Here is an 18,590-nt window from a genome sequence, read left to right as displayed (position 1 = left end):
TTTACTTTATTCCTCATTTTCCTCAAAACAAAGAAATAGGGGAGTAAAAACACAGTTTGCAATTTGGAGCCTCGTTATTTGCTTCTTTAATTAGTACCCACAAAGAAGTTAAAAACAAAAAAGTTAAAAGTTAAGCACTCGCTTTAGATACTTGTTGGTCACAATATTCAAAGAGAACTCGTACCGACTGCTGCTAGTTTGGGCTGGATGTTAAAAACACAAGGCTAATTAAAATAACAACAACACTTTAACAAAACATTCATTAATCATAATAATTATACTCGTAGTAACTATACATGTAGGTATATATTTGTATAAGCAGTAGGTATCATTAATATTACTAATTGTGGTATTTGTGGTGCAGTTTAAAAGGTCTTTTAATTACTAATTTTAATAATAAGAACTGCGGAATGGAGTATCGAGACAAACCATTCTGGTTTAACGATGCTTTTTATCAAATACATACATACATACATACATATAATCACGCCTATTTCCCGAAGGGGTAGGCAGAGACCACGGATTTCCACTTGCTACGATCCTGACATACCTCTTTCGCTTCCTTCACTTTCATAACATTCCTCATACACGCTCGCCGGTTTAGGGTGCTCTTGACCTGGCCTTTCTTCAGGATTTCCCCGATCTGATCAGAGAAAGTCCGCCGAGGTCTGCCCCTTCCAACTCCCGTTTCTACCTCTCCCATATATACTCTCTTTGTTAGCCTTCTTTCACTCATTCTTTCCACGTGTCCAAACCATCTCAACATACCTTTCTCAATTTTTGTCACTACATCTTCGCTCAGTCCACACTTTTCCCTTATCACACTGTTCCTAATTCTATCTTGTAATCTCACACCACACACACTTCTCAACGCTCTCATTTCCACTGCATTCACTTTTATCAAATATCATGTAAAATTTGTGATTTATCTCTAATAAACAAAAAAAATAAAAAATTATAGATAGGCTTTATATTCATAATTTTTTTTATTCAAGTATTTCCTTTTAAAGTTCAAGGACATTTTTTTACATTGTGTGACATATTTATATTATGTAGGTATGTCCAAAGACCACAAAACCATATTTCTTTCATTACAAGATAATTGTAAGTTAATATTGTATTTTTCGAGTACGGTGTCAGCTGTCATCTCAACAGGTACATATTTTGTGTTTTTTTTTAGTGTTTTATATACATAAAGATAACAGCTGTCACCATATCCAAGCTATATGAAAAATACTATAGTGAGCTGGGTGTCAATTATTGTTTATCTTTGTGAATTTAAAAGCATTATCGGAAGAACTGACATTAATATTGACAAAGATAGATATAACTCCGTAATAGATGGATACAGTCTAAGAAAAAAACGTGCCTCGAAAATCACGAAAATTTGATTCTCGATCAGATGGCGCCACTACCTTTGGCCTACTCTCGTATAGAGGGCGTTGACGGTTTCGTTTGTTCTTAATAATTTTAACGCATATCAGTGAAAGAACATGGGTCAAAATCATATAAAAATAATTAATGCAAATAAAAAAAACATTTATCCATGTTTAAATACATTTTATCGTATTTTTATAAATCTTCATTTTTAGTTTTAAAGTATGTCGATCGATGGCAGTGAATTTACTGTGGTTACAAAATTTACTATGACAGTACCGCTTTATCTTAATATATCCTCTTTGATAATGATTAATGCGTGTCCCTTCACTACATGAACACATGCAGTTTAAATTTCTGTGATAACGAAAATGCTAAAAATCACCGCGTTTCGAAAAAAAAAGAACGGAACAATGTAACGAAACAAACGGTTTCCGTAATCGCAGAACGGTGGTCGATGTTAAAAATGGCATGTCGGGAAATTGTCCGCGTTTCCGGAATCTTCCATCAGCCAATTGCAATAAATGAGTGAGTCTGATTGGAATCCGATGGTACATTTTTTTGCTCGGCAGACGTCGGGCCAAGAAATGGAAGCAATTTTCCGTACTCGGGTCCATTTATCACAAGCCATTAGGTATTGCGATGTTTGGACGGTAATTACGATGGAAGTGATTTTGTTAAAGGAGATTGGGGATACAGGTTCACTAGATTAAGAACGGATAGCAGAGATAGATACCTGCTCATTACATTAAAAAATGTTTTTGCAGTATTTGAATAATATTCATCTATGTGAATAGGTATATCAAGCCAGCGCTATTTGACCTAATATTTATATAGTAAGTTAGATTTAGTTTGAGCCTATAAAAGGACATTAAGAAATAGTTACTTCTTAATTTTACAAGGGGACAAAGTTTCTATTTAAACCCTCGTGCTAATATCTCGTGCCAAACAAGCGAAAGATTCCAAAATTGAAGCACGAGCGTAGAGATTGGTTCGAAAAGTGGAATCTTGAGCGTTGCGAGGGTTTCAAGGCCTCAAAACCAACTTTGCTACCGAATGAAACAAAACGAGGAAAATATACTAACTGTAAAACATTACAAATCAAATCCAAATGCACGCTATTAAATATTTTTCTTTGAAAATTATTACTTAAAAGTCAATTCTATCAGCCAAAATGAGGGAACGGCATCAAAATACTTGCTAATGGGGATAAAATGCAATGGAACTTTCTCCTCCGTTTTTTAAGAATAAAGCGAGCCTTTACGAAGTAGTGTGGCAAAAATGAGTTTAAGTATTTCTAAAGTTGTAGACCAAAAGATACCGATCTCGGCACAAGAATGAGTGCTGTGTAATTAAGAAGGGTTATATACCAATTCGATTCCAATATGCAGTGCTCTCGCAGCGCAAGTGCAGGCGGCAGCCGCGGCAACGCAACGTACGTTTTTACATGAGACTCCTATCGGTAGTAACATCCATAGCGCAGAAAGTTTTCTTACTATTGTACTTATGTAAAAAGATACTTAGTAACAAAGACTAAATGAATCCCATAGAATAGATGAAGTTTCTTATTTACTTGTATATATAATCGCATACCAATTATTTACCGGCAATGATTCGTTACTAGGTATTGGATGTTTCCATTAAGGTTAATGGACTTAATCCGCTGGCTCTAATGGGTGATTGGATCCCTTGGCTTTCTCGAATCATGCGATTATTCGCTGGTCCGGCTACACTTTCTTATACAAACACAATATTCCTTTTAGTCTTGCAAAAACAAATATTTCTAGAGTAAATAAACGCCTCCGGGCCTAGTCAAATTGCCAACTCTTGGTGGTAAGGTAATATTTTGGCCTTTTCTAAAAACGGTATACTTAGGTAACTACACAGAAGCTATTATAGCGGAGAAGTTCAGCTCAGCTCTGAAATTCATGTTTTCCAATCCAATCAGTTTCTTTAATTATAATTTGCCATACTTTTGGGAACGGAACATAAACCTGTGATATCTGTAAAAAAACTCAAAAAGTGTGTGCGAAGCCTACATTACACTAGCATGGAAAATAGCTCAATTCCCTATACAGTGTGAGGCCTACGCCATGAGTAGGACGTAGGTATATTATAGGCTGATGAGTTTAAAAATGTAGTATGTAAATTCCAAAGTTTGTAAAACAGTATTTAACGCGAAGCATGCATGCATGCATGCAAAGACGTTGCAAAACGGATGATTTGAATTAACTTAGCAAGTGATGCATGTACTCACGTATACTGGGCTGCCATCCTTGCTTCATAATTGGGGCTAGGCTACGCCGAGATTTAATTAAATCTTCCCCGCCCGCCATAATTCCGAGATTGACAGATTGACGCGGATATCCCTGTAATTAAATTTTATAGACACACTCTAATTAACTAGCACAATCGGATTAAGACTAACTACGAATTCTCTAGAACAGTCCTGAAATTTGGTATGTATAAATTAAAGGCCCTTTTTTCATGTCCACGCCATTTGACATTTGGGGACCTCGAGAAATCGCAGCAATCTTAGAAAATGTGTACCATCCTGGAGAAATTAGCGTTTTGCTCTAAATCTACGTTTTCCTATGTAAATATGGTGTAGGCAATATTGAAGCTCATTTAATTCTACACAAAAGAGTCCTTGATATCTTTGCGGAAAAAATACATCTTGTTATAGAAAAATATCTAAATGCGCGTTTTCCCAGAGACAAGACCTAGCTATTTAGATCGATTTTTCGCCCCCGGAAACCCCCATATAGCAAATTTCATCAAAATCGTTAGAGCCGTTTCCGAGATCCTCGAAATATATGTACATATATACAAGAATTGTTTGTTTAAAGTTATAAGATTTTTGTTATAGAAAATACTTGCTGAATGTGAATTCCACTTTTTTCTGTACATTTGTACACGTCCTTCCCCAATCTCAACATTTTACTCGACTGCGACTTAACCAGAAAGTAGGGTTTGTTTAAAGTAAAGTAAAGGAGGGTGGGTTTAAGTACTGGTGATTCAGTACACCCTGTAGCTTAGGATACCTGGATCTCGGATTTTTTTAAATGACGTATCGGTATTTTCCTCTTGCAATTCACAATCTTGAGAGGACGCCGAATATTAATCATACTTTTTCTTCTAGCGCCTAAACTATTGAACTAATTTCAATAAAATAGACATCAGTAGATCCATAAGTTGCTAAACGAGTGCTATGCAATACAAATTTACTAAAATTAACGGAGAAAAAATGTTTAGGGCTAAATAATGTGATTGCAAAAACAGATTTTAGGTCTTAAATGGGGTTTGACAATAATGACAGTAATCAAATTTGACACCCACAATTTCTGGGATCCCTGTTTGCGTAGGGTCGGGGACCGCGGGGATCAGACCTAGGAGGATATAACCAAACGGAGACGTCACGTCTGTAATTTTCTGTACAAAAAATTCTGCCGATTTTTGCGGTTGAGGGGAACGTCAAATGTATGCGTAACGTCAAAATAGCCATGTCAGATAAACGTCAATCCATACATTGTGTATGACCATTAGCCGACTATTTTCGACAGAGGGGAACGCCTGTTAATGGCTACTCCGTTTGGTTATATCCTCCTAGGATCAGACGGAATATGAATAAATATATTTTTTAGTTTTTTCGTTTTTTCTCTGTAGCTATGGATTTTATATGGATTATATGGATATGATTATATGGATTATATTGGATGATATGGGTTTTATGGATATGATTATCCTGTATGGCAAAGTAAAAGCTGTTTTAATTCCACACAATAAAGGTTTACGACACTATGTCCCTAAAACGAAGCCATCTCATAGAAATATGGCTAATCGAACTTGTGACAAATAAACAATTTGTAAACGAAGGGCCTGACACTCTTTGATAGAGAAAGATAGTATTATTGCGATTCCTATAAGAGGGAAGAGAAAATAGTGCCATGCTTTGTCCTTATCATCGACCGGGTGGCATCATAGGTAGGAGCAAGGGTAGGAGGCGATGGCGAAATACCGAAATTTATAAGAGTGAAAGAGAAAAAATCCTATGCTGCGTATGCTGCCCAAATTTTATATGAATATTTTTTCTCTTACCCCCGGTCACTCGGTGGCGCGTCTATATAACTACTTGTATATACTCTATGTTATAAACTCATGAATTTTGAAAAAAAAGAACTACAGATTATAGTACTTAATAGAACAAGCACAGTCGGTCTGAGGTTGGATTACCTTACCTACTCTAAATCACTCTAAATTATAAATGCGTTGAATGAAGGTTTTGCTACTATTTGTTTTTTAGTGGTTTAAATACGGAACAGTTCACTTGACGTAACTTTCATATGGTGACATTTGTCATCAGTTAAAAAATCACCAAATTTGTATTTATATTTTGATAACACAAACATGTTTTACCCTTAAAAATAAGGTAACTAAGTCGTTTCATTTTTTTAGTTGAGATATTAGTGTTTATATAATTAGTTAAATTGATGAGTTGTTTGTAGCAGTGCCTGAGATGATTGGGACAGGCAGTGCAGAAAATGCTGCGGCCGAAGCACTATCCACTGCTCCAGTCGAGCAGGTACAGGAGCTGGAATCGGATCTAGAGGCCAAGATGGTATCGGTTTCATTAAAATCCAACACCACTGCAACGCACTCTGTGCTCTATTAAGCTTCAAATGTTTGTTATTTTTAGAAATAAATAAATACTATAGGACATTCTTACACAGATTGACTAAGTCCCACGGTAAGTCCAAGGAGGCTTGTTATGGGTACTCCGACAACGATATATATAATGTATATATACTTAAAATACATAGAAAACACCCATGACTAAGGAACAATTATCTGTGCTTATCACACAAATAAATGCCCTTACCGGGATTCGAACCCAGGACGATCGGCTTCACAGGCAGGGTCACTACCCACTAGGCTAGACCGGTCGTCAAAACAAAGAACGTAGAACTAAGAATAGAGCTGTAGGGTAACCACGCCATAAGCGGGTAGGCCGCCTAAAGCGGGTAGGCGCCTATACATCGTTGTATGTAACAGTATTGTGAATGTATGCATGCGCCGTAAGGTCCGTCCGGAGACCGACCGTCAACGAGTTTCATTTCAATTAGGTCCCAGCAATCCGCGCTATGCAGCGGACGCTGCGCTATGCTGTTAAAGTTTTGTGGTGTTTTTGTTAAATAACTTATTCTAGATTTTTGTAATGTATACTAAGTCTTTTTCTAGGTGTTACTGTTGACTTAATGTTTAAATTAATATAATAATGCATGCTGTGATTGCCTGTAAGTGGGGGATCAATAAAAAATGTGCCCTTTTTGTAAGTTAATACTAGTATGTAAATTGTATCTTCTGTTGGTGATCCTAATAAACAAATAAATAAACAAATAAATAACCTCCTTTTTTGAAGTGGTTAAAAAATCAAGGTAAGTATTGTCTGATTAGTCAGATATCTTAGCAGATTACTAGTTAACAGTTTTACTGTATGATTTTAGCTAGATTTACCATTTAAATGAGATCGAATGCATTCACGTCTCTGTTCGTATTTCTAAGTTATATCTTGTCAATCACATAATAAGTGGTTTTAGGCAAAGTGGGTAGGGCAAAGTGGGTAGCCACCCACTTACTATATTTACATGTAATGTAGCAACACATTTATATTGATTGTAAAATCTCTAAAATATGTCGAAATGCTGATTATACGACTGTTAATAATTTAACTAAGTAAAATATAACAATGTAACATACAATTGTAAAAGATTCGCATCGTAACCTCACAGAAATCAAAATTCCAAAAGGTAGTATTTTAGAAGTTTGGGACATTAAATGACGTTAAATTTCATTTCATGATACCGTTTGGTAGTAATTATCTTAATATTGTTTATATAACAATTTTGAGTTTATATTATTAGTTTAAATATAAGTTATATAAGTTTAATTTTAAAAATACCCGCTTTGCCCAACCCCTACCAGTTTTTCCCAAAGCACCAACCCGGCCCAAGTCTGGGCAAGGCGAGTTTTAGCAGACCCTTCGCTTTTCTACTATCATGTGAAGATTTTAAGCGGTAACTTAAATAATGATGTACTTACTAAATTGAAGTTCGATAAATTTCCTTACTAATGACTGCATATTCGTTACTCAAATACACTAAAATCGTAGATTTTTTGACGGTTGTTGTTAGCTTACCCGCGTTGGGCCCGCTTACCCTACCTACGAGAACGTTTGACTATGGATCAATTGTCGATTGACAACGTTTTCCATACAGAACTGAGAACGTTCTCGGCAACGGCATAACTCTACCAAAGCGAACGAAGACCGTGCAGCGCCATCTAGTTCGACCCAACCACCGACCGCCCAAGCACCCTACAAATATCTCCATCACTTTTTATTCATAACATTAAATAAGTTTTAAATATATTATTTTAACCACCACCTATGCAAAAAAGCTAGCGGATTTTCTATAATTGAACATATAGAATACATCTTCACACACCCATCATCGTCTTTTATCAAAGTTTGAATAAAAATGTTATTACGTAATAGGTAATATAAGTACTATCCATATTTCACAGAAAATAACTGTAGAAGATGAAGACGTAGCCAGGTCAGAAGCCACATTTCGCTACACCATAACCAACATCAGTCAGCTTAAAGAACAAATACTATCCCCGCCGTGCTTCGTGAGATGTCTTCCGTGGAAGATCCTCGCTATGGTGCGTCTGACCACGACTCCGGATCGGCAGCAGCAGAAAGCACTGGGAGTATTTCTCCAGTGCAATGGAGAGAGCGACTCGCCGGGGTGGTCGTGCTATGGACTCGGAGAACTGAAGTTGCTTACGTACAATCCTGACAAGGAACACCTGTGTAGAAAACTGCATCACATGTATCATTGGTAAGATTATTGTATAGTGTTTACGAAATATGAACAGAACTCATCTCGCCCATCTTCTTCTTCTTCTACCTAGCGTTATCCCGGCCTTTGCCAGGGTCCGCTTTCCTACTAGCCTTTCTCCACTTTGCGCGATCCTGGGCGTCCTCTCGTATGAGCCCGTTTACGCTCATATCGGCTTTCACGACATCTAGCCATCGCTTTTTTTTGCTTTTTTGCCATGTCACCGATATTTGAAATAATATGTAAGCTTATAATATAGTACATATACCATAAGATGATATCGAAATAAATTTGACAGCAAAGAAGATGATTGGGGTTTTGGACATTTCATTTCATGGAAAGAATTAATGAATCCTGACAACGGCTTCGTCAAAGACGACTCCATCACAATAGAAGCCCACGTGATCGCCGAAGCACCTCACGGCGTGTCATGGGACTCCAAAAAACATACCGGCTACATTGGTAAGAAATTACACGCCGGATACGTTGGTAAATATTATGGTCATATCCTGCCATTGTTGCCGTCGTCGTCAGGGTGATCACACTTACCCAATATTCACTCCTTTGTGAGATTCAGTAGATACTTGAAATTGGTCCCCGCTAAATTTTGACCGAGTAAACTACGTTGTGCTTGTGTCTATCATGAAATTACCCAGTACACTGCGCAAGAAGATGCATTAATGCTATGTTTCCATAAATTATCCTAACATAGTACATATCTTCTCGTACGTGGTATCTGCTGAGGAACTCGTATCATTTGCACCATATTTGCACCATCAAACATAAAATAAGTCGTACTCAACATCAGTTAAGATAGTTTAAATTTACGATAGGCGACCAATTGTGGGATATTAATTCTATTAGAAATACTTATATTATTTTCCAGGACTGAAAAACCAAGGCGCCACCTGTTACATGAATTCATTATTACAAACCCTTTTCTTCACGAATGTCCTTCGCAAGGCCGTATACCAAATCCCGACGACGGGAGATGACAGTTCCTGTTCTGTGCCATTTGCTCTTCAACGAGTGTTCTACGACCTACAGTTTTCTGAAAAACCTGTTGCGACAAAGAAACTAACCAAGAGTTTTGGTTGGGAAACGCTAGACTCGTTTATGCAACATGATGTCCAAGAATTTCTTCGGGTATGTATCCTTCCGATTTCCAATTACAGTTTTAAGCTAGAAACTGAGTAAGTTGTACCTATGTACCTACATAGTGCAATTCTTCCGAGAAAGATACGCTACTCTTACCAACTTTAACTTGGGTCCATAAGTGAATGCCTACCTCGCAAAATCTTGATTTACTATAAATTCGAAAAAGCGTAACAAGTTATACCTAATCTCAAAGTAGTTTATAATTCCAGGTATTACTAGATAAGTTAGAAAATAAGATGAAAACGACAGTAGTAGAGGGAACCGTACCGAAATTATTTGAAGGAAAAATGACGTCTTTTATCAAATGCAAAAACGTCAACTGCACAAGCACGCGCGTCGAAAGTTTCTACGACATCCAACTTTGCGTTAAGGGGAAGAGCAACAGTAAGTTTCATGAAATGCTATATCTTGAGAAAAGTTAGACATTTTAACTACTCTAAGTGAAGAACTTTTAATGTTATTGGTTTCCGTGGAACAAGTGGCATGAATTAGATTTATAATTAACTAGATGACCTGGCGAACTTCGTTTCACCTATATCTATCTTTTTTTGCACTTTCTTAATTTTCTCATAAGAACCTTGTCCTGACAATAACAAACACAATTGGTTCAGCCGTTCACGCGTGAAGCCGTGACCAAGGGAAATAGGGATTGATTTATGTAATTAATATGTTATTAATATAATTGTATTTTAACTGATGTAAAATAACATGATTGTTTTTTTTTTTTCATATTTGCGCCCGGTCATGCGGTGTGTCGTACATATTAAATATTAACGTTGACATTTTTTTCTTAGAAGCAATTGCCACTGACCTGCTTAGCAGAATTAGCTTGTGCTTAGTCAAGTGAGTGGGCATGTTTGTTAAGTTTTCACCGGCAAACATTGCAGACCGAATGTTGTCTTAGACAACATCCTGGGTAAACTACTTTCCCGCTACTATCGCCACTACTTTTCTAACATACACATGTAGAAGGTAGCTAAACGATGACCGCTGACCCTGGCCAGCTACGGAGCACTGAAAGTGTGAATATTGTAGAATATCATACCTGTCCTGAGTTACACCTTACACAGCTTAGAGAAACACAAATTGCGGGTTTATGTACCTATAATTTGATTTTTTCAGTCTACGAATCGTTCAAAGACTACATCAGCACGGAACTCCTCGAAGGTGACAACAAGTACGACGCGGGCGAGCATGGGCTGCAGGAGGCCGAGAAGGGGGTGCGATTCGACGTGTTTCCTCCTGTGCTGCACTTGCACCTAATGCGCTTCCAGTACGACCCGCTTACGGACGCGTCCGTAAAGTTCAATGATAGGTATTACCTACAATTTAAATATGCAGAGACTAAAAACTATGTTAGCATGATCGTAGCGGGGGAGGGGCTAACGTTTTGTGTCTTTTGGGTTTTATAACAGGTAATAAACCAGTCCTCACACCTTAAATTTATAAACAGTTTAGACTACAGCAGCAATAATTAATTGGTGATCTCACGTAATGACTAAGTACAGCAGCAGCTGATGAAATTCGATACCGGCTTCACGGATTGCGAAAAATGTGTTTCAAAACTCTGGACTTAAACACAAACAATGTTTACAGATTCGATTTCTACGAGGAGATCAACTTGGACCCGTACCTGCAGGAGACCCCGCAGTCACCGGCGCATTACACGCTGCACGCCGTGCTCGTGCACTCGGGTGACAACCACGGCGGACACTACGTCGTCTTCATCAACCCTAAGGGTGACGGCAAGGTACGTTAAATTGAACCTTGTGTCTATAGCGGTAAGGTTTTAAGTCGATAGGCACACGAGACGCCGGCCGACTACACGCTGCACGCCGTGCTCGTGCACTCGGGCGACAACCACGGCGGACACTACGTCGCGCGTCGTCTTCATCAACCCTAAGGGTGACGGCAAGGTACAAGGCAGGTGAGGTGAGGTGAGGTTTAAATTCAACGAGATACTCGAGCATTACAAGATACAATTTATTTTTCCGATCTGATTTAACTTCAAAAACCGCTTAACTACGAGCACAATGCATCTTTCGTACGCAGTAAATTTCTATTTCAGCTGAAATATTTTTATAAGAAATTTGAAAATTTCAAGAAAATTGAAGATATATTAATAATTAATAGTAAAACTCTAGTACCTAGATATGTTTTTGTTTTTCAGTGGTGCAAATTTGACGACGACGTGGTGTCCCGCTGCACCAAGCGGGAAGCCATCGAGTACAACTTCGGGGGCAAAGAGGACGCGCCGCATCTCGCGCGGCGCGCTACCAGTGCCTACATGCTCATCTACATACAGTTCAGTATAGTATCTACAACAAGTTATAATAATCCATACATTCATAATCCGCAACGCACTCTTCGTCAGGTGGATACATGTGCTGAATTGCTGATCAGCTACAGAGTGCGAACAAGGCAATTAAGGCGGTTCCCTGAGCCAGAAGGCGAAAAATCTCCTTATATGATCCTGTTTTTCTAAGAGGCGTTGATATTCGTAGACGTGGAAAAAATATATGTAGTTCTTGACTATATTATCTTTAACAACATAGCTTCCGATACACGAATTATGAAACTTCGCTCGATACAATTAATTCCCAAAGTAACCTCTAACTCGGACTTTTAATCCAACTTTACTCGGTTATTTATTATGTGATACTATATATAAAAAAAGAAGAAAAAACAATCTTAACTTAAATAATCATTTCATAGCTTTCGAATTTCGATATTGTAGGGTAACGTTTTTAAAATAAATAAAAATCAACAAGTTTGGGAACAAATCAAATTATTTTATTAAATATTTTGATTTGTGTTTTTTAAAGTAGTCACACTACTATATATAAATTAAAAACTGTAATAGATGTCATATATTAAAGAAAAAGTGACGAAGCCCTCCAGTGGTGAAGGCCGGATTCGAACCGGCGTCTTTAGCTATCGCGGCTAACGCCATGAACCCCTAGGCCACCCCGCCACGGCGGTGCCCGTCCGAATTTCTCGACTATATGCCATCTTAGTAAGACTAGGCGTCTTACTAAGATGGCATATAGTCGAGAAATTCGGACGGGCACCGCCGTGGCGGGGTGGCCTAGGGGTTCATGGCGTTAGCCGCGATAGCTAAAGACGCCGGTTCGAATCCGGCCTTCACCACTGGAGGGCTTCGTCACTTTTTCTTTAATATATGACATCTATTACAGTTTTTAAATAAAAATCGACAAAATTCGATCAAAATTGACACTTGGCGCGCATGATCTTTCCCGTTCTTTCTTGCGAAATGTGACAGAGACAGCGGCAAACCGACGGAACGGCCTTAATGACAAAATCCGTAACAGGGTTTGTCAATATTAATTACTAATTAAAAACGTAGTTACAAAGACTACCCCTAGTCAAACGACCCCATCTCTGAGTCAACGACCGAAGTCAATTGTCACAGATGCTTATGAAGTTTATACTCATACTCATACTCATTCATTGATAATATTCTTAAAATATTACATACAGTAAATATTTCAAAACCAATCCAAGCAAAATCTACAAAGTAGATATCAGCGGTACCTTTTCACAGCTACTAGTTACTTTCCTTTCCAAACTGCTGTGATGAAAATTCATATAGTAAGCGAAGGGGCAGTGGGCCAGCAGAGTTTTTGAAATATCGTAGCAGTTTTTTAGATCATAATATAATACGGTAATACGGTTGCCAAAAAATATGAATAGCAATCACGAACATAGCTCTAAAACGCATCATTATTTTTTACAATTTTTTTAAATTTAACATGAAAATTGCTTCTAAAAGTGCGTAATATTATTTTCCCCTCACTAGCTCGGAAAGCCGTCTTTTCCTTTAAAACAAGCGGGGAAAAACGCATTTTATCCACTAATGGGGAAAGTAATTTGACCTTGGATGGAGCGTGTTTTAGTAGCTTGACAGATAACAAAACGTAAAACGCTCATAATAATGGTTCGGTCGATATTAATTATCATTAAATAAATGGTTTGAGAATCTAATAAAAAATACCAGATTTAGCTTTATTTAATGTTTTGAAGTCATAAACCTTAAAATTCCATAATAAACGTTTGTTTTTTAATAATTATGTTAAATATAATTCTGAATTCTGAACGCACAAGTTAAGTCGATGCAATTTCAAAACGCATCATTGACATTTCATACGTTGGAAATGTCAACGTTGACAACAAAAATTTTACTTTAAAACTTCTCACGTAAAAGTATGTACAGAATTTCGAGTTTTTTGTTATAATATCGTAAAAAAATGAGTGATTCGAGTTGATGAAGATGATCTAACGCCTGTGGATGTTGCAGTTTCCTCGATATAGTGAGGGGAAAAGTTTTGTGTTACACACGGGTGCAAATGTATTTTACTTCTCGTGTGTTAAAACACTCGCGGGTAAAATACAACTTTGCACCCTTGTATAACAAATAACTATTTTGATAGAACTCATCGATTACTTTTTTTTGTTAAAAGTAACCATTCGATAAAAAGGATAAAGCAGAGACGCTTTCCACATCGAGTTTCGTATAATGGTATATTGAACCGCCTGTTGATCTCTTGTCCCACCCATGATGCCGGTTCACTGTGCGAATATTAAAGCGGGATTTACATAACGAAATTAGTGTCATACATGTTGAAATCAGTTTCACGAAAGTGGTTTCGGTATATGCGAAAGTAATTTCATGAAATAATTAGTGTCGTGAAGTTCACAGTATCGCAGTAACCACGGCCCCATCAGCATCCGCACGTCCGCACAGCGCAAGCACTTTCGCGACACTAGTTTTTCACGTCGCATTTACACTACGAAATTAGTTGCATGACAATAATTTCACCAAAAAATCGTGCAGGGCACGAAATTGATTTGCTTTCATGAAATTGATGCATGTATTACGAAAATATTAAATTACACGTGAAACTGTTGGTAAAACTACTGTCACGAAATCAATTTCACGCCACTTATTTCGTAATGTATATCCCGCTTAACAGCAATATAATTATGCGCATGCAATAGACATAATACCAGGCAGGTCAATGTACGAAAATCTATGTGGAAAGGAAAGCGTCTTCTTCCGCGATCCCGGAAACGCACGGCCTTCCGCTCAGTGCTCATCGAGCTGCGTTCGTAGAAGATCCTGACTCACTGCACCTTTGGCCCGGGGGGAGTATAGGGTGAACATGGGGTATTTTTCGATCATCGATCCCCTTGAGAAAGGAAAATGACAGATCGAATACCATGCAGGCGAGACCGATTACCACACGGACAGAACTGTAGGTACAACTTATAGGTACACTATCTAAACGTTACCAAAAAAACTATTACTTAATAGTTGACTCATTTACTCTATTGACCAGCGAATGACTGGTAGGTGTACATGTATTATAAAATTGCCCATTTGTCTGGATTTTTCCACTGTACCAAACTCTGAAATTACAGCTCATCTCATTTTATTCCCATTTACTTATAAAAATCGTCCGTCGATTGGCAATCCTATATAACCGTGATAACGGATATGATTGATGACCGGCCTGATTGAACCATAGAGTATCCGCGCTCACAAACTGCATTACTCGTATACAGGGTGGCTAAATAATAAGTGCAATCCCGTTGCAAGGGCGGTTTTGGGAGTATACTGAGCAACTTTTGCTATGGGACCAACCACGAAATAGCGAAAAAATTTTTTTACCACCCTATTTAATTCGACGTTAACCAACCACCCTATGTACAGTTCAGTTGTATCCAAATTTCAGACTATATTTAAAACGTTAACCTATAAATAGTGTGCTATTTCCTTGAGTTCAGGTTGTTACCTAATAAGTTCAGGAAACAGGAGAGCCTGCAGCGAACATCGGAAATAGAAATTTCGATATCTACTTTCTGTCACTTGAATATGCAAGGCCTATCTTAGCGTCCGGCTCTCTGAAGCGAGAGATTGTACTGACATACTAATTTAGTGTGTAGTTTAACATGCTCTATCTGGAAAGTATGAGATCTGTGGACCTGACTAATGCGCTGCGTGCGCCCAGCGTCCTCTGCTCAAAACAGAACGGCAATAACATTTCGAGTAGCTCATACGATAGCTTTTAACTTTACCGACACTTCGATTGATGTCATGTATATTGATAACTTTTATATATGAACTTAAAAAAAATGGGTAATTTATTAGCGTAATTAAACAGAGACTAAATAGTAATTATTCAAAACGGACGTATACGTAAATAAAAAGATATAAAATAATATTTAACATCATCTCGTCATTGACGGTTCTCGCGACGTTTTAAGGGGGTTGGCAGCTTTCTTTATTTGCTATATTCTGTCCAAAGAGAATTGATTGTAATAGAGAGGTAAAGTCAAAGAAAAAACGTGGCCCTTAGTTTGACATTCAAAACAGATGGCGCTGTACTGCGCCATATGGTTTGCGGTCACTGAATTATCAAACGTCAACTTTTGATAATCAGAGCTACCGCATAATGTATGGAGCTGTACACCAACATCTCGTTTACCTGTCAAATTCGAAGCACGAAATTGTCTTAGATTTTACACATCTTACTGGATCAATGTATCTTTGCTCTGGCGCAAGACAGTGAACGGTAATCAATACGTTTGTACTCGACATCCAACAGGTACATGAACAATGCAATAATTAACCTACTTGATTTGTCTCGAGAGTCAATAATCCACGTAGATCTCTTGTCTTCAGGACCTCCCAGCTAAAATACGTGCTTCAAGACGTGTCCGAGTCCGACATCCCGGCCGATCTGTGCGAGCGAATCAACGACGAGGTGCGATACGAGATGGTAAGAACATGTAAATATCGATTTACCGCTTGCAATCCATTATTTTTCTTTTTTTTTCGAACGGATAAGCATTAAGCTTTACGCTTTCAGGCGGCAGAAAAATAAAATGCAGAAAAATCAAATCTGACACCTCAGTCAGTTCAGCAAAGTACTACGCGAGGATTTTCAACGCACTAAAACAGTTCTTCACTTTGCAGGCCCTAGCTGGCTCAAAGTATAAAGGCAGATAATGAAGTCGTCGAGTCTTTTAAATGTAGCAAACCTGGATTTTATAAAAGTTTACAATACCTAGTTGCTAAAACTGTGCAGTCTACCGAACTTATAAAATTGGAATGTAGGTTATTATAAATGTAATGTATTTACCGTATCTGTTGTTACTATTTTTGTATTGTTGTTAATAAAATTTGTTGCACAATTATTTATATAGTATTTTTAGTATTTAGGTATAAATCTAACCCAATACCGGTTAACGTTAACAAATGAGTCATTAGTTAACTTCAACCGGTATTGGGTTAATGACATCTACCATTCTGTTGGCGTATCAGATTCGTGCAGAGATCTACAATGTCGCTCACGCTTAAATATTATTGAAGTGTGCAAAAGCGAAGCCGTCACATATAAACATTTCATAAGTGCGAAAGAGGCAAACTACAAATGAAAAAACGTCACCACTTTTGAGCTTCATAGCGGCCGCTAACGGCCGCTTGAATGTACCGAAACGTAAGATTAGCAGCCCGGGAAATACGAAAAGCTGTATTCAAGGGATATGCTGGGCGATTATTTCTTGGAATATACTCTTAGAACGCAATAACGTATTATTTCTGAATTCAATACTTCCTATGACCCTTCATCATTCCGATTTTGATCGCACTCTTGATATTAGACAGGCAGTCTTGTAGTATAGATCTGTGCATAAAACTAACTAGACTGACTTAATTTGGATATAATATTTTCTGCCACTAAGTTTTCTTATACAATCAATTGAATCAATATCAATCACTCGCATTCAATCAGATCACGCCAGCTTTTGTAAATCTTCATCTGGATACATTTTTATTTGTCAATAGATCATCTCGAGAATCCTAAGCAATCATAAGCGTCGTTTGGCATACCTAATGCTAGGCATACACATACGCATGAAAGTGAACAGAATGGGCATAAAATATCAATGCTTGTCACGTATGCTGGCAGACCCTTGATGGATAAGCCATCTGTCCCTCCCACGCGACCTATTCAGCCCACTTTAATACTCTATCATATTTGCTAACGTTATACGACATTTGAATATCTTCATTCGTCCCTAATGTTTGTACCTAAGAGCAGACTATTTATCTATGTATTTGTGGTGAATCTGATGCGATTCATGCGTTAGTTACACGCGATTTTACTGCGCACACACTGGCACATAGACAGACAGACAGACAGATATGTACACGGTAAGCACCGCTGCCAACATGTGATGAAATGCGTCGATTTAATCCAGCAACTGATTTATTTATTTATTACTACTTACAACATACAGATAAAACAATTGAAAGCTATAGTTGGTCAAACCAAACTGTCAGAAAATAAAAACAAAAAAAACTATACTCATCCTTTTCTTTTGGGTTCTAGTACTAGTGTAAGACAAAGATAGTATGATTCTCTCTGTCTATGTTTGAAATAAGACAGTCATTTGACAAACTATATAATACTTCTGCATGTCCGTAGAGGGTTAATAATATCGTCAGGTGACAAACAAAACTCACTAATTACCACCATAAGTTCATAACAGGTCACAGAGAACCATATTAGTACTAAAACAAGGTGGATTTTCATTTAATATTTTTTTAAGTAGTAATTAGTGAGTTTTGGTTGTCACCTGTCACTTTTCGCTATTTCATACATTCCGGCTGATATGATGCCGCTGATATCTATGGCACAGCCATTTTTTTTTGCGTTTCGGCATTGGTCTCGTTATAAAAGTTGTTCAGTATAAAGTCACTACGCAGAGCTGGTGGTTAAAATTTCACCCTGTGCACGTTTCAGCTCAATCGAGTAACATATGGAAAGTAGGTCTAATTTAGCTTGTAAAATTTGACCCGAACATGCATAGAGTTAGACCAAGAAAAGTCTGCAGAGATTTTGAGATCACACGCAGTGCCGGTGTTATTTATACGTCATAATTTCATAGAAGTTTGACGTTTAAAATAACACCTGCACTGCGTGTGCCGTCAAAATCTTTGCGGACTTTTCTTGGTTTGACTCCACCTACCTACATACTAACATTTCTTCAACTGTGTTGGACTGTTCGTCTACTAGGTATCTTGGTCATTTTCTCTGTTAGATTGAACCTAAGTAGGTAAAAGCT

General features: G+C 37.7%; 1 protein-coding gene across 7 annotated transcripts; it reads left to right on the top strand.

Moving 5' to 3' along the window:
- The first annotated feature begins 5,692 nt into the window (after nt 1-5,692).
- LOC134744220 (ubiquitin carboxyl-terminal hydrolase 7-like) lies at nt 5,693-16,656 on the top strand. 7 transcript variants are annotated; one of them, XM_063677949.1, is made up of 11 exons: nt 5,693-5,806; nt 5,883-5,959; nt 7,960-8,279; nt 8,578-8,741; nt 9,166-9,425; nt 9,647-9,821; nt 10,560-10,752; nt 11,034-11,187; nt 11,608-11,741; nt 16,144-16,250; nt 16,331-16,656. In XM_063677949.1, the coding sequence occupies exons 2-11, from the start codon at nt 5,894-5,896 to the stop codon at nt 16,468-16,470; spliced, it is 1,713 nt and encodes a 570-aa protein (XP_063534019.1). In that variant the 5' UTR covers nt 5,693-5,806; nt 5,883-5,893; the 3' UTR covers nt 16,471-16,656. The 7 variants fall into 7 exon arrangements, with proteins under 7 accessions (XP_063534019.1, XP_063534017.1, XP_063534020.1 ...); XM_063677947.1 differs by having other exon boundaries at nt 5,883-5,995; nt 10,578-10,752; XM_063677950.1 differs by having other exon boundaries at nt 5,883-5,995; nt 16,144-16,240; nt 16,438-16,656.
- The last annotated feature ends 1,934 nt before the right edge of the window (nt 16,657-18,590 follow it).

The sequence above is a fragment of the Cydia strobilella genome, chromosome 9 (assembly GCF_947568885.1).
Source record: "Cydia strobilella chromosome 9, ilCydStro3.1, whole genome shotgun sequence".
In the NCBI taxonomy this organism is placed as follows: Eukaryota; Metazoa; Arthropoda; class Insecta; order Lepidoptera; family Tortricidae; genus Cydia; species Cydia strobilella.
Note: the sequence above shows the minus strand (reverse complement) of the source record. Positions and strands in the feature narration are given on the sequence as shown.

Coding starts and splice junctions, on each gene's coding strand:
- LOC134744220 (XM_063677944.1), top strand. CDS start 5,894: ATGATTGGGACAGGCAGTGCAGAAAATGCTGCGGCCGAAGCACTATCC. Junction 5,996..7,959: donor CGGATCTAGAGGCCAAGATG/GTATCGGTTTCA, acceptor CATATTTCACAG/AAAATAACTGTAGAAGATGA. Junction 11,188..11,607: donor ACCCTAAGGGTGACGGCAAG/GTACGTTAAATT, acceptor TTTGTTTTTCAG/TGGTGCAAATTTGACGACGA.